At 40.8% G+C, this 15,202-nt stretch overlaps 1 protein-coding gene across 1 annotated transcript in view; it reads right to left on the reverse strand.

The window, feature by feature from the left end:
- Positions 1-1,120: 1,120 nt before the first annotated feature.
- ADGRV1 (adhesion G protein-coupled receptor V1) overlaps positions 1,121-15,202 on the reverse strand; it is a 440,955-nt gene continuing 426,873 nt past the window's right edge. Inside the window, exons 87-89 of the mRNA XM_072958404.1 lie at positions 12,448-12,639; positions 9,954-10,131; positions 1,121-1,575 (exon numbers count right to left, since the gene is read on the reverse strand). Of these exons, the coding sequence (XP_072814505.1) occupies positions 1,457-1,575; positions 9,954-10,131; positions 12,448-12,639 (489 nt within the window). The 3' untranslated portion in view covers positions 1,121-1,456. The remainder of the gene's footprint in view (positions 1,576-9,953; positions 10,132-12,447; positions 12,640-15,202) is intronic.

Here is a 15,202-nt window from a genome sequence, read left to right on the forward strand (position 1 = left end):
GTAATAATTATCTAAGCCTCAAATTCATTAAAACCTATTAACAATTTAAAAATGCTTACCAACTTCAAACTTTTCACCTTAAATTTTATATTTTATAACCAATTTCATCAATTCCTCCTACCTTATCATGTAACTGACTACAGGGTGATGCTGTAGGCTTTGCGACAACTAACTTCTTTGTCACTTAAGGTAAACTCAATCTTATCACTGCCATTTCTAAAGTCCCTAAAAGGGATCATCATGATGCTGCCTTTGTTTTTATTGCTGTTTGATTTTCCTGTGCAGTTTTTGTTTTGTACTTACATGGCAATCCAATGATCAAAACTCAATGTAAGAGGAGGAGATGGAAATGGGGGAGCTAAGAGGAAGAGGAGAGGAGAGGAATTTTATAAATGATCAAGATCAATAATGCCTCCTCAGGTTTTAAAAAAAAGCAAAGCCATGCTTAACAGTGATGATAGAACACTTGGGTGTTTTAAGGGAAATTATTAACAGAACAAAATTTCCTCTTAGACAGATTTTTTTAAATTATAATTGTTTCCTGAAATGATACTAATTTCCCCCCAAAGTTCTTAAGAATTCAAAAATAAAAGGCCAAAAAGGCTTTCTTAGAACAAACTTGTTCTGTTCCTAATCATTCTTCTGGAACCAGAGTCAATGAAATCATCCTGAACACAACAAGGTTTGTTCTAGGATAGACCTTCTCATTCCAAGGCAAAGAAAGACTGAAAAACCCCAAACCAAGAAATATCTCTCCCAAACAAACTGCACTGTGTGAATGATCCTCTTCTTAGCTGTGCTAAAATGCTTGATGGAGTTATTTTTAACTGGGAACAGAACATTCATTCTGGAAAATCTTCAGACACCTAATTTTATAACGAGCAGAAATACATACTTTTGATGAAAGACTGTGCAAACCACAGCACCCTGCCAACATACAGGTGCAAAGTCATCAACAGACAATAGGTTTTGTGGTTTTTAGGAAAGAAAATCTTCTAGATGTCGTGAAGTCTTAAATCTGGATCACCTGTACCAGGGCTGGAAGAAACAGGGTGCTTGCCATCACCGAGGTTTCTTTGCTCAGGCACAGTATTTTCTCATAAATAATGAGCCTGGGTGATACCAAGTGGATTCTACAGTTTTTATTATTACTTTTATTAAACAATGTTAGCAGCCATGTAGGATGATTAAAAAACAACTAATATTTTGGAATAGGGACACCTATTAAGTGATATAAATTAATCCTATTAACTGGTATAAATTGATCCAGTCTTTCATTATAGCAGTTAATTTTCAGGTTGCACAAGGATAAGCAATTTATATTTCAAACACAATCATCACTTCTGGGTTAATCATCCAGTATAATTAAGACTTATTACACGGCCTCATGTACTTATAGAGTTTTAGCAGAGTCAACACAAATACGAAGTAGTCTCCTCCTAATGGTTACTGAGTGCTAGAGGTGGGTGTCTGCGATCGGAATCCTTCTAAGTTCCACGATTTGGGAGTCAGGCAAGGTGCCTCCCTCCTGGCTGCCTTGACCAGATTCATTATCACTGACACTGAGACCAGCACCTGCAACAGAAAGCAAAAAACGCCCAGCTATTAGTTCAGCAAATTAAGGGTCAAGTTACATTAAGTCAGCACATATTTATTTCTCTGATGTTAACAAAAAGTGAGCTATACACTTAGAATAAATATTATTAACATCTAACAATTAAAAACTATATTTCAAATTCCTTTTGGTAGTCTTTATAAGTAAAAATTAATTTCCTAAGACACAGATTTGGGTTCTTAATCTTTTTTCTGTTCCCACATGGTTGACAGGTATAACGTACTCATAAGAACAGCATTTCTCAAAAGGGGGCTTACTGAAATAAAACCAATCAGACAGTTGATTGGAATTTTTTAGCAGGGGGATAGGATTTGCTGTTGGAAAGCATATAACCTCCAACCCCACATTTACTGAACCTAGTCGGTCTTTCAGCTGAGACTCAGCGTGGGCAGGGATCTGAGAAAGAAACCACTGACCACACCTGGTATCATATCAGTGGCCAGAAGGCACTGGCTCTGAATGACTCAGATCTGTTCCCAAGGTAAAAATAATGATGTAACACAGGCCAGGACGGATCCACACAAGAATCCCACAAAGCTAGCTGTTAATTGCAGCTAGCACCAGAATCTCTGTTTTGAGGAAGCTCTACTATTTACTACTTTATTCACAACTCAGAAAACTTGACACTATGCTAGGCTAACACCTTGTTATTTTCTTTTATAAGGTGCAGAGGAACACATAAACATCCTCTCTCTCTCTCTCACACACACACAGACAGAGAATAGGGATGTGGTCACAGGGCGTGTTGTTGGCTGAATCACCAGAGATTACAGCTCCCAGCCCCACCCCCCTCTGCCAGGCACAAGACTGAAAATAAGAAGGAAAGTGAAAAATCAGTTGCCTGGGCAGCTGAGACTTCCCTTTCCATCTGATACAGGAAAGGCGATTCTGCAGAGTTGGTAGCTAAGGGAAGATGGTGAATTAGCTTCTTCTTAACCTATTTGGAGATAGAAGCAGAAGTCCACTAATGACTTCCTTCTAACCAAACCCTCCCTCTTTTGAGTCTCTGTTCTTCCCACCCTCTCTCTGTTACAGGCTGCTGTTGAAACCTCACTTCCTCCCTTTGCTTCTGTGACGCTGCCCTTGCCCATCGCACCCTCTGATCTGCTGGCTCTTTCCAAAGCTCTTCTGCTTTCCTGCACAGCACCTCTGCGGTCTGATGGGCTGTGGTCTGCGGTCTGGAGGGCTTGTCTTCAGCCCAGTTTCAGGGTCCACACGATCTGCCAGACCCTTGCCTGCTCTCTCACCTAATGCCTCACTAGGGCCACTGGTCACTGCCTTTCTTCACCATGTTATTATGTGGGCATTTCTGCCTAGGATGCTCTTTCCCTCTGCTCCACTCCTTAATCTGGCTGCTTCCACTCGTCGTAAGTATCAATTCAGGTAGTATCACCTCTGCTACTCATGGGAACATGATGTTTCTCTTGTTAAATTTCTGATTCTCCTGTTAGATTACGTCTCCTAGTTCCTAGGACAGTGCCCAGCACCTTGTGGGTATTCAGGAAATGTTTGTTGAATGTATTAATAAACTGTGTTCTGCATCCTGATTCTTGAAAATGCCTCCTCCCTCTTTATTGCCTGAGCTGTTCCTCTGATCCATTCTGCACTCCACTGCACTTTCCTTCTCAAGAACAAACATGAGCTCCTCTTGCCAATGACATCAAGCTTGAAACCATCTGCAATGTCTTTTAAGACACTCCTAACCTGGCTGTACCTTGCCAAACAGACAAGAGTTCAACCTTTGCCCACTGGAGAGCTTTCTCAAAGTGATCAGTTCTTTTGATTGGTCCTGCAACCAGCCACATTCTTTTCAGCCTGAGCATCTTCCTGCCTGTCCATTAAAGCCCATTTCCACACCCTTTCATAAATTCTTCTTTCACTATTCCTTCACAGCAGGGAGCTGGAGAGTGAACTGTCTGAAAAGCCCCAGTTTATACTTGAAAAAATTATTAATCACATCCTTTTACACTCCAATTGCCCTAGCGTGGATGATAAACTGCATGGTACCTCTATATATAGTGGACATGTAAGTCATGAAACAAAATGTGTAACAAACACCTGTGAACTCTGTCCTTAAGAACTAGAATATTGCCAATGACAATGTTTTTCAAAATTTAGTTGCCACAGTTAAAAAAATATGTATTTAACATTAAAAAAACAGAATTTGGGTTTCCCTTTTAAAAAGCAGAAGACAAGTGAGCACTGGGCTTATATTTGTGAATTGGTTCCGGAAAAAAAAAAGGCAAAAACACAGACCAGGAACTACTTTCTGGTTTGTGAATGTTTTCATCAGCCTTTTTGGATCACTTATGATAAATGTCTGGCCCTGAGGTAACATTTGAGTTTGCCATACTGTTTTTGAAGGACAGAGGGCCCATATTTTTCTGTCACAGAGGCAGGGAACTGTCAGACCTGGAAGAACCTCAAAGCGGAACAGTAAGACAGAAGGTGACTGAGGTCCTGAGCCTACAGCAGCTTGATCTGGGTGCGGAATTCAGGTGCTCAGCAACAGAGCTGCCCGATATGGGATCAACCATGGAGAGACAGAGGGGCCCCCAGGATTAGCATCAGGGAAGAGTGAGGCATAATGAATGAACTAGCATTGCCTCCCTCTGATTTCAGGGTTGGTCTGCTCTGAAGGCCACTAGGAATGCATCAGCGTTTGCCCACATGGGGACAAAGCACACTACAAAGAAGTTGTGTACTGACAGCCTGCGGGGCAGCCTGTGAGGGACAGAGCAGACTGGGCTGGGAGGTCCAACGTGCAATGCAGCTTCACAAGCGAAGGGGTGCCACCAGCTTGCTGAGCAGCCCAGAGCCCCAGGAGACGTCAGCAGGTTCTAGATACAGCTTCCCCTTGAGTCACCACGTCCTTCTCCTCATCCTGGCTGTGACCCACCTCATCCTCCTTTTCAGTTTCCTCTCAGTTGACACAGATGCATGGTATCCAAATCCTAATCCCTCCTGAGACTCAGACAGGACAAGTATCACACTCACACACACACACACACACACACGTGGCAGGACTGGGAGCACGGCACAGGTTTCTCATCTTGCTGTAATTTATTCAGTGGTCTAGGAAGGCATTTGGCAGTAAGAATCCTGATTTTCTGAAAAGTATCTTCGTGCTTAAGTTTTAAGCCAAAAATTCACCAAAAATCCAGTATCTCTGATAGTAATAACTTTCCACTGTGATTCACTGAACAGTCAATGTCAAAGGAATTCCAAGTAATGACTTACATTCATCTCGTGTCTCTCCTTTCCTCAACATTTCAACATACTTTAGTTATTAGTTAGAAAGCATGATTATTAGTCCTGTTTTACAGACATGGGGACTGAGTAAGGATCAGAAGTACCCAATGAGTTGCCCACGTCACACAGCAGGGAAGTCACGGAATTCAGTGGGCCTTCTGACCCCAAATGTACGGGGTTGTCTTCCACACCCAACTGCTTCGTGTGGGGGCAGCTCTAATCATGTAACTTCTTTGTTCCCCAGGTTTCAAGTGTTCACATGTGTCTATAGAATAAATTTCAAACTCCTTGTCACATACTCAAGCACCACACTACCTGGCTCAATAGCTATGGTGCAGTGAACACCCGGGTGTTACAGAAAACAGTATGAACATTTAAAACTGTTTTTAAGCATAACAAGAAACTGAACCCAACAAATAACTTATACCACACACGTGCTGAATTTAAGTTCTGCCAGACACTGTGACAGATTCTTTACATTGGCAATCTCCATACTCCATGAAAACTTACAAGCTAGTTATAATCACCTTTATCTGCTAAAGGAGGAAACTGAAAGGTTGAGCTGCTTGCTCAAAGTCACACAGACAGTACCCTGCGGAACCAGGATTCCGACACAGGGTTCATGGACCCCAAAGCCCATTCTTATTTCCCATGGCCTTTTATTTATTTATTTTTAATTTTTTTTCCATTTTTAATTTTATCTTATTTTGGGGGGAGGGGAGGTAACTTATTTAATTAATTCACTTATTTATCTATTTATTTATTTTTAGAGGAGATACGGGGGACTGAACCCAGGACCTTACGCATGCTAAGCACACACTCTACCACTTGAGCTATACCCTCCCCATCCTATGGCCTTTTAAAATAATGAGACAGAGGTCAAACTCCTTCAATCTTCTTCTAAAGGAAAAAAAATAAAAATCTTTCCACATTTTACTCTTCCACTTTGATGCCCACCCAACTTTGTTTAGTACACTGGGCTGCAGAAGTTCTTGAAGTCAAATTAAGTTGTAGTTTTATGTGATGTCTCTGAAGGAGAAATGTATTAATGAGTTCGAGGAGTTTGCGTATTTGGACCTCGATTCTAAATGTTTTCATGTGTGTTCAAGGACTTGTTATTTATTTTCTTCTGACTGAAAAAAGAAATCATTTAAAGATTTCCAACAGGGAACTGTTTATCAGGACACTTATGTCATTGGCCTGAGGCAAAATCAGGAAGTCAAGGGGCTAGGATGACGGGGAATCAGATTAGTCTCTGGGAGAAGCTCCCTGTGAGGAATGACCCTGTTTCTAAGCCCAAGATGTTCCCAGCTTGACATTTTCTAGAATCACGTCAGTTCTGAATCAACATAAAAATGCCAGTTCTCAAAACACTTGTGAGGGATGTAAACAGAGCACATGCCCTTCCATGCCGGCCTCGCCCTCTGTGCAGGCGGAGTCCGTTCTGGTGAGTTAGCTCAGACCTTTTCCTCTTTCCGAAAATGGAGGCTGTCCCAGGGTGAATGTTCTCTTTCTCCCAAAGTCCTGGCTGGGAACACGGATGATCCATGAGAAAGTTCTATTAAAATAACTAATAATAACCACGACACCACTAGTCTAGGACTGAGTGTCTCACTTGCCTGTGGAGAGGCTAATGTACTTCATGAACAACTAATTGAAGATTATGTCCTCTTTTTAGTGTGAAATTTTTAGATTTCTCATAGAAAAACAAATAATTTATTTAAAAAATGAAAAAGGTCAATAGTGTTTTCTTTTTCTTTGTGTGTGTGTGTGTTTTAAGAAATGCAATATGGTTAAAATTCAAATGAAAAAACAAGTCCATGACTGGCTTTGGGGCAAGGGCTTCTATTTTATACCAATTAAATGAATAAGATACATTACATCTGGATAAAATTCTGTGTTGGGAGTGGAATGGTAATGCAAGTTTAAAGAGAGAAGAGAATGGTGGAAAATTTCCAACTGGAAAAGAAAAGCCTGCTCATAGCTATTTAAAAGCAAATGAATAACTGTGGGTATCAAACTGCTCTGGTACTTAGACTTCTTTAAATTAGTTTGAAAGAATAATGTAAATTTAAAAAATCTAAAATTTATAATTTAGTGGAAATTATGTTGCTTGATACTACTTAAACTTATGATGAAAAACTTTAGATGTTTATTTAGATATATGCAAACAGTAACATAGCTTTTCAAAGTTGTTTAGGGGTTCAAATGAAAAGAACTTTGAAGATCCACTGTTCCTAGCACTTGACCTGGAGTGGCTCACAGTTAGGCGGGATCTGAGATAGATCAAGAGTTGCAAACTCAAATGTCACAGAGGCTAGGGACACTAGAGTAAATCAGTGACGCAGGTCTGGTGGGCACTGGACAAACCTGTTTAAAGGGGCAGCCATTACTCAGCTCCAATCAGTGTTGTGCTAGATTTTAAGCACTCTTATCGCTAGATTCTTTTTTTTTTTTTTTTTAGGACTTTCTGGGTTTTTATGGGATATTTCTAAATTTTTAAATTTTGGTTCAAAAAATGTTACAATGCAATGAAGGTCAAAAAAAATTCCCTGTGGGTCCAAATCTGGCCCATGTGTTGACTGTGAATTCTGCTGCAGATGGAGTAGCAGGTGGCCTGCTCCTTTGTTTCGACCGCATTCTAAGATGGAAAGCGTCTAGGGAGTGGTGCTTGACTACTATGGTACCTTTTCCAAAAATAAAGGGAGCCTGGGTTAGAGACTACTATTCTGGTCTTTTTAAGTATTTACTTCCCAATGTGTTTAGTGAACTCGTGAACTCTAAGCGATGCTCAACTCCATCTATAAGTAAGCAAGTCATTCCATGCATTCCTGAATGGAATGCATTCAATACTTGCTGTACATATAGGATCCAGATCTAATTTAATTATGTTGCAAGAATTCGTGTTCTCAGTGCCGTAGTGTCAACCGACTGTTCTCTGGCGCTGGGAACATGATCTTCCCTGAGGATTATCTGTAATGCGAAAGACCTTTTTCAGTCCTAACTCTAAGGAGCATTTAATAAAGCTGCTCCTTCCCTCCGTCATCAAACTCTCTTCTCTCTGCTCTTGTGCTCACCACGCAGCCTCTTCCACTCGCTCTTCAAATGCAGGTATCATCTAGGATGCTCTTCCTATTTCTTTCCTTCCTCGTGTTTTCCCTTTCTCCTTTTCCCTCCCTTCCTCACCTCTTTTGTTCTCATCTCTTAGCTTCCACTCTCCCAGACTCAACTTATTCACCCCCATAGCTTCAAACATAACCGCGGCATGAGGCATTGCACATCATTACCTCCAAGCCTGCATCTCTCACCAAAGATCCCAACTTGAATATTCAAGAGCCCCCAGGCTGAATGACCAAAATATCCAAATCGGAACTCATCAGTTTCTTGCTGAAAGCAATCAACACACAAATGCTCTGGACGGGATTCCTCAGTCACCCAGGTGAGAAGCGCGAGCCTTTGCTGACTCGCCTGTCCTCTGTGCTTCCTCAGCTCTCCCCTTGTCCTTTTTCTTTCCACTCCCCAGATCTGAGGCCTAAACCCTGGGCCACTGTAATCACCTCCCAGCCTCTCTGACTGCTTCCACATTTATCCTCCAGACTTTCACAAGAGTTACTTTGCCTCAAAACCAGCGAGAACATGCTGTTCCTCTCCTGGAAAACCTCCGTGGCTCACTGGGCTCTATAAACATCCCACTGCCTAGCATGGCGTGTGCGGAGCATCTTAATACCATGCAGGACGTCGGTAAGTGCTCTGCTCCCCCAAAGTGAATCTACCAGGAACTGTGTTGTGGAAGCCCCAGGTTAAATGAAGTGAAGTGGCTTTCTTTATCCTAGGGCTTTTTAGGGCTGCTAAAACGCTAGGGGAATTGTGAACCTCTGCAGTTTCCCAAGTGGATTTGGTCGGGGGATCCTTTCACCGAGGGTGACTATGAATATCTCTAGGAGGGTGCTCACTGAAACCCAGTTGAGGAACTCTAGTAACTTGTTAACAATGCAGGTGACCTGCCTTCCAGGTTTTTCTCCCGCCGCCTGGCTTCACCCCGCCTCCACCCAAGCCACACTGCGTGCTGCTTCTCCCCAGGCAGGCCATGCCCCCCACCCCGTGCAGCCCAGGGCTTTGGCTAATTCTTTTCCCTCAGTCTGCACTGTCTTTCCTCCACTCTTTACTTACTTCAGCCTTACATATTCTTCAAGGCTCAACTGAGAAGGTTCTAAAAAAAGTTTCTTTGAATAACTCTTTCCACTACTTATTTTACTCTTCTTTATGTCGTGTTTGTGTGAATGTCTATTCCTCCAGGCAAACTTTGTTTCACTTTTCATTCACTCATTCATTCATTCATTCATTCTCCAAAAACATCTACAAAAGGTTTACCAAGCACCAAGCACTAATCTGAACACAGGAATATATACAGCAGAACGCAGTAATCAATACAATGGGTTCGTCTGAGCACAGACATCTCTCTTCTAGTTTGCTTGTATATCTAAAAATGAAAGGTTCACGGAACTTTTTATAACAGTGACAGTTTAACAATTTTCTGAGGGAAAAAAAGAAAAAATTGCATATTTGATTTGAAAACAACTATCCACTGGGGACATAGGTTGAGTAGAGTTGAACATACAGGAAGAGCCAATGAAATTCTATTTGTGATAGCTCTTTGAAAACTGTAAAACTATATGAGGCCTGTTGGGTTGCCTTTGAAAGTTTCTGCTGCAAAGATACCCCACAAGAAATTCTATCTGGCAGGTCAAAGGCAAAACTCTCTCAGTGAAACCCTCACCAGATTCTTACAAAGCTGAACTTGTCTCAATGGGATCCTGGTGTGCTAGCAAGACTCCAGTGCACAGATACTTACATTTCAGTTAGAGTATGCCTTTTCCTTAAAAGTAAGTTTTATATTATTCTTAGGCTGTCTTATATTTGGTGCCAAGAATAAAATATCCTAGAATTTGGCTGGGATTAGGATGGGGTCATGAGAATCAGGATGAGCTAAGGGTGACTGAACTTCTACAGCTTCATGGGAAGAAGATGTAAATCTTAGCACAGCAAGAGCGCCTACGTCTAATGGGGATTGTGGGTTCACACATACCAGTTTTTAATGCAAATATCAAGTCATCAAACTCCTGGGACTCCTCATCAGCTATTAATGACCCCTGGCCGTATCCTCCAGAGGACGGGAACGTGGCGCCATTCTGCGGGCTTGGCTTTAAGTCAGGGCTGGCCTGACTGGCGTGCTGGAAGGAGGCTCTCTCCCAGTCGGGTGGCACCTTTTAGGGTTGGGGTTGGGAGAAAAGGGAACCATAATATGAGTACTCACATATTTACTCTAAAATCTGTATGAACAATTTATCTCTGTATCTCAGTTACAAAGACCAAGTGAATTAGAATTAAGACTTTTAATTTTACGTTTTTTCTTTAGTATGTCTCTCCATCAGACAATCTAATCTGATGATTCTAAACAACTTCTCTATTAGAATTACTTGTAGATTTCTATGTCATCACATGTGGAGAAAGAGGATTATTTTTAAAGCCAATAAATACATTACATTTTTTCACAGGATATGTGCAAAGAAAACTGCTGAAAAATAAGACCTGGAGAGGAACATTTCTAGTCTTTAAGATACAATATAGAATTTTAAATATAGTAGCTACCGATAAGTACACCGTGAGTTGGAAAAAAAAGTTCTTTGATAGAATTCTAAACTCCTCCTTTTCTAAAATTAAATGTTTAAAGAGACAGCTCTATCCTGAAACGGTTAAATGTATTTGCTTTCCTTTCGGTTACTGATAAACACCCCCTTAATCCTTCCTTTCCTAATGCTTTCCCTTCTCTGCACGGCTTTCAAGAATGTCTCTGCTAGTCCCTCACGGACAGCTGGATCAAGGCCAGTTTTAAGCCTCTGAGGAATGCAGAGCACACTGTAGGATATACCACTGTGCTACACCCCAAATGAACATTCGAGTAGTGCTCAGGCCAGAAACTGCACTGTCACAGCTGCTGCCTCCCATCTAAGGTTCTCTGAGAACTGAGAAAAGTGATCTAACGACTGGAGAAATAAATCTGAGAGAAGATGAAACCTGAGAAAATTTCACCAGGAAGTTGAACAACTAGACTAGCACTCACTGTTCAATATGGTGACGGCTGAATACAGCTTGATGTAGCTCTGTGATGCCACAAACATTTTATATCTGTGTTCCCCACTACGGTAGCTATCAGACACATGCAGCCATTGAGCACTTGAACGTGGCTACGGTGACTGATGAGCTGAATTTGTACTGTTATTTAATTTTGATTCATTTCAACTTAAACCACCACACGTCGCTAATGGCTAATGTACTGTATAGTTCAGATTTACATAAGTGCTAGATTGGGTAGCCAATCAAAAAGACAAAAAAAAAAAAGTTTTAAGTCTCACTCCTGAACTGCTGATCCTAAAAATGCCCATTTCTGTTGTTATCAACTGTGATGCGGAAACAATTTAGTTTTAAGAACTTTTGGGTTATAAAAATGGTACTAGATTTCTAAACAGTTAAGGGTACTAAACACATATTCCAGTTTTTAAATATGGTAATTTATTTGTGATCACTTACCTTAATTTTCACCTGACATGAATCAAATTACTTTCTACATTAACATGGAGGCCAAAAAATATTATTGAGCAAGTAGATTCTCCTGCTCTCTCCCTACCTACTTAACTATCTATAAACTGTTTTCTTTTCAGACAGATGCACCTTCATTTCCTGCTATTTTTCAGGATCCAAACACAAATACTGCTCCTCTTGACTCTAATACAGACACACCAATATGAGCTATGTAAGGAATGGTAGCAAGCACATCTCAGGCACCGCAGAAGTTGTCAGGGACCTGTTCACTGTCTCTTCCTGGACAAATGTCTTCAGGTATGTTTTAAAAGATGAGCAGTGGTGCCCATGCTATGGGCAGCACTACTGATAGGTGGGGGCAACGTGATTTAGACACAGGAACCCCAAATGTGTGGACAGAGAACAATGGGAGGTTTGTTTCAGAATGTTTGTTGGGATTGAAGCAGTGAGTTTGGGATGAGTAAACGAAGAAAGCTGTGAAAATATTTTTAGGAAGAAACGCTAATCTTTTTTTTTTCCTTAATGGAGGTACTGGGGATTGAACCCAGGACCTCGTGCATGCTAAGCATGCGCTCTGTCACTGAGCTAGATGCTGCCCCCACCCCAAGAAATAGTATTTAAAGAAAAATTTCTGAAGCAGATTCAGTCACTATCATGTCAAATTAGGAAGCTTCTGAAGAAAGAGATGAAAAAGTATGTTCTGTCTGATCTCCCAGTACAAACTGCTGGTTGGCGGAGCTCACAGGGCAAGGGGTAAGAAGAATTAGATAATGGACATGATACCACTGTGAGCGCATCCAACACTACAGGTCAGAGAACGTCAGGAGGAAAAGGGTCTAAAATGTACATGGCACCATCTAACTTGTGCTCTTTATAAAATGGAAAGGTTGTACATGAAAGAGAGCAACAGAGAGAGAGAGATTCAGAGAGAAGCAGTGACAGAGACAGAGGGGGAGAAGGAGAAGGGTCAGGGCAGGCACCTCCTCCATCGCACTGATAAGATTCTGGGTGGACTTGCTGATCTCCCCTCCTGCAGGAGGCATTCCGCTCCCGGGGGTGAAGAAGGCTGTGCTGGGTCCTGGGTGCCCATTCATTTCCACTGTGTAGCTGGCCTTCATAGGGCAACACGTCTGGTTGTGTAGAATGAAATAAACCACAAAAACGTACAGTCCCTGTAAAAGAAAAGAACACCAGCATGTTAAAGGGTGTCCTGCGACCACCACTCAACAATACACGTGAGTGCAGGCACAGCGGATTTGCTACACATGTTCTCCAAGTTCTACCCAAAGCTGGGAAAGTCGTTCAATATCACTTGGCAAGACTGCCTTCTCGCTAACAAGTCATTTTTTTTTTCTCTTGGTTAAAACATAAGTAACTCTGATATCTAGCTCTTTGCAGAGGTGTATCTGATTGGCTGTGGACATTTTGTTTTAGAGGGCAAACCTCTTACCTTCCAAAAAATTACTGTCTTTTCCCACCTATCTCACTTATTCTCATTTTTTTCTTAGCAAATTGGTTACCTTAATTTTCTAGTGAGGTACACATGCTCCAGCCACCTTGGAGTCTGGCGGATGGAGAAGAACTAAGTAAACCTTCTGATTTTGTGTATATAGCTCACCTACTTCCCTCATTCGGAAATAAAATCACTGGGCAGGGACTCAAGAGGGCTTCTATGGATTGCTTAATATTTAGCATGCTTTGCTTCTCAGTGTTACATGAGAACAACAAAGCTGTCTTGTGTATTCTTAAATATCTGCCGGCCCTTTAAATTCTTTTGCAATCTAGTCAAACTCTTGACAATTGCTCTGCTTCCGTCACAGAGAGCGACTCACATTTTGCAGTTGTGTCCCAGATGCTGCCTACACTGGCTTTCCTTCTGATTTCTACAAGGAGTCTACTGTCTACTTCTAATGGTGCTTCTATAAGGCTTGATAATTTTGACCTTTACACTCAGCCAATAAAATATGTTAAATTGTGCCTTTTGTGTCTGTTAATCCTGGTGCAAATAAGAATCTTCTTAGTTACTAAAATTATTAAATTATTCCACAAAAACGAAAGCAAGACACTCAGCTTGTTAAAGAGGCAAAGGAGTTAATGCCAAGATTTTTCATAAAATACAAATAAGTATCATCATTCTGTGAAATTTGAAATTTGCATTCTCCCCTGGTTCCTAATATTTCTGGCAGTGTAGAAGCAATAAAGCAAATACTATGGGCTTGAAGCTTATATCTGCTGGTATAAACAGTAAAAAGTCTATTAGAATATACTCAAGGCACAAGAACTACAACTAACTTCTAATGTAAAATGAAATTAGAGGACAGTCTGCAAGATGGGAATGCTAGCATTCGATCTGTGTTGCCATTTCTGGAATACTGTTATAAATTAGGACTTTCTCCTCTTTCTACCAGAATGACCCCATTCTGGGTTGGCATCCAGTCTATATAATTAACAAATATGTTTTAAAATCAGTGGTTTTTCTGCTAAAAATATTTTTAAATATAATTACTCTAACCATGATATAAAATTAGTAACAGAAACATTTCCTTTTGAATTTGGGTTATTTCGTTTTTTTGGAAACAATATTCATAGTCTAAATTGCATGTGATAAGCAAACGAGTCTCACGTGCAAATGATGTCATGAATATTAGCAGAATTAAGTCTTCCTGAAAACGCACACATACATCCAAAATTTTTCTTGTACCAGTAATTTTTCACATGGTTATGACCTAATTACATTGGCCACAGCAATAGACAAAACAGGAAAAAAAATTAAACTGTCAGCCTTGAAAACTGTGAGAATGCTGTTGATTTATTTCAGGACTTCTCTAAGTGTTACTAAGCGATAGGGTAAAAGCTAGATCAGGAAACAAAAACCATGCCTTAGAATCCATCTCTAAGGACTCATTTGTTAAAACAGCACATTCTCTCTTGTTTGTTTTTACAACTAGCCTTTTGTGCTCCAGCAAAGCAACTGCCTGCTGAAAATAACTTGCATGTGCAAACCGTGTATTTTTTTTCTTAAAAGCATATTTACATACACAGTAAATACTCTGAATCTTTTAGATGTGCCTCAGGAAACATAAACACTGTTAAAATGGAAAGAAAAGAATGTAGATTGTATGACATTTGCCTGTGTCCAGCCCAGGCTGGGCAAATATAGAAAAAGGACCTTCATTATCCCAAAGTACTCAGCTGTGGAGGCTTCTGACCTCAGAGTGAAAACAAGTGCCCATTCCAAACACTATATTAAATCTCAGTCTCTCCTCTGTACGGTGTTCTGTAAAAGAATTTTAAGAGAGAATCTAGAATCTCGAGTTCTCAATCCAATATGCTGACCACCCTCTATGTGCACTGCCAGGCAATGAGATGCAAGGATAGAACACTTGGTTTCTATCCCAAGCTGCTCACAAAGACAAAATCCTGCAAAATAACAGGCTAACTGTTCCTGAAGCAGGACACAGTAATTCATCTGCTCTTCCTGTTCTTTACTTGGTGGAGGCTTACCGAGAAGGGATTTCTTTCTGTGCATTGCTCTTTTGATGATTTTGTTGGATCCACTGCAATGACGAAAAAGAGTTCTTACGTATCTTATCTCCCACCTCCCACCCCTACCTTCTTCTATTATTGTTATCTTGGCCTTTTCCAGAATGTCATAAGTTGGAATCATACAGTATGTAGCCTTTTCAGACTGGCTTCTTTCACTCTGCAATATGTATTTGAGGTTCTTCCATGCCT

Source organism: Vicugna pacos, chromosome 3, assembly GCF_048564905.1.
Source record: "Vicugna pacos chromosome 3, VicPac4, whole genome shotgun sequence".
Classification (NCBI taxonomy): Eukaryota; Metazoa; Chordata; class Mammalia; order Artiodactyla; family Camelidae; genus Vicugna; species Vicugna pacos.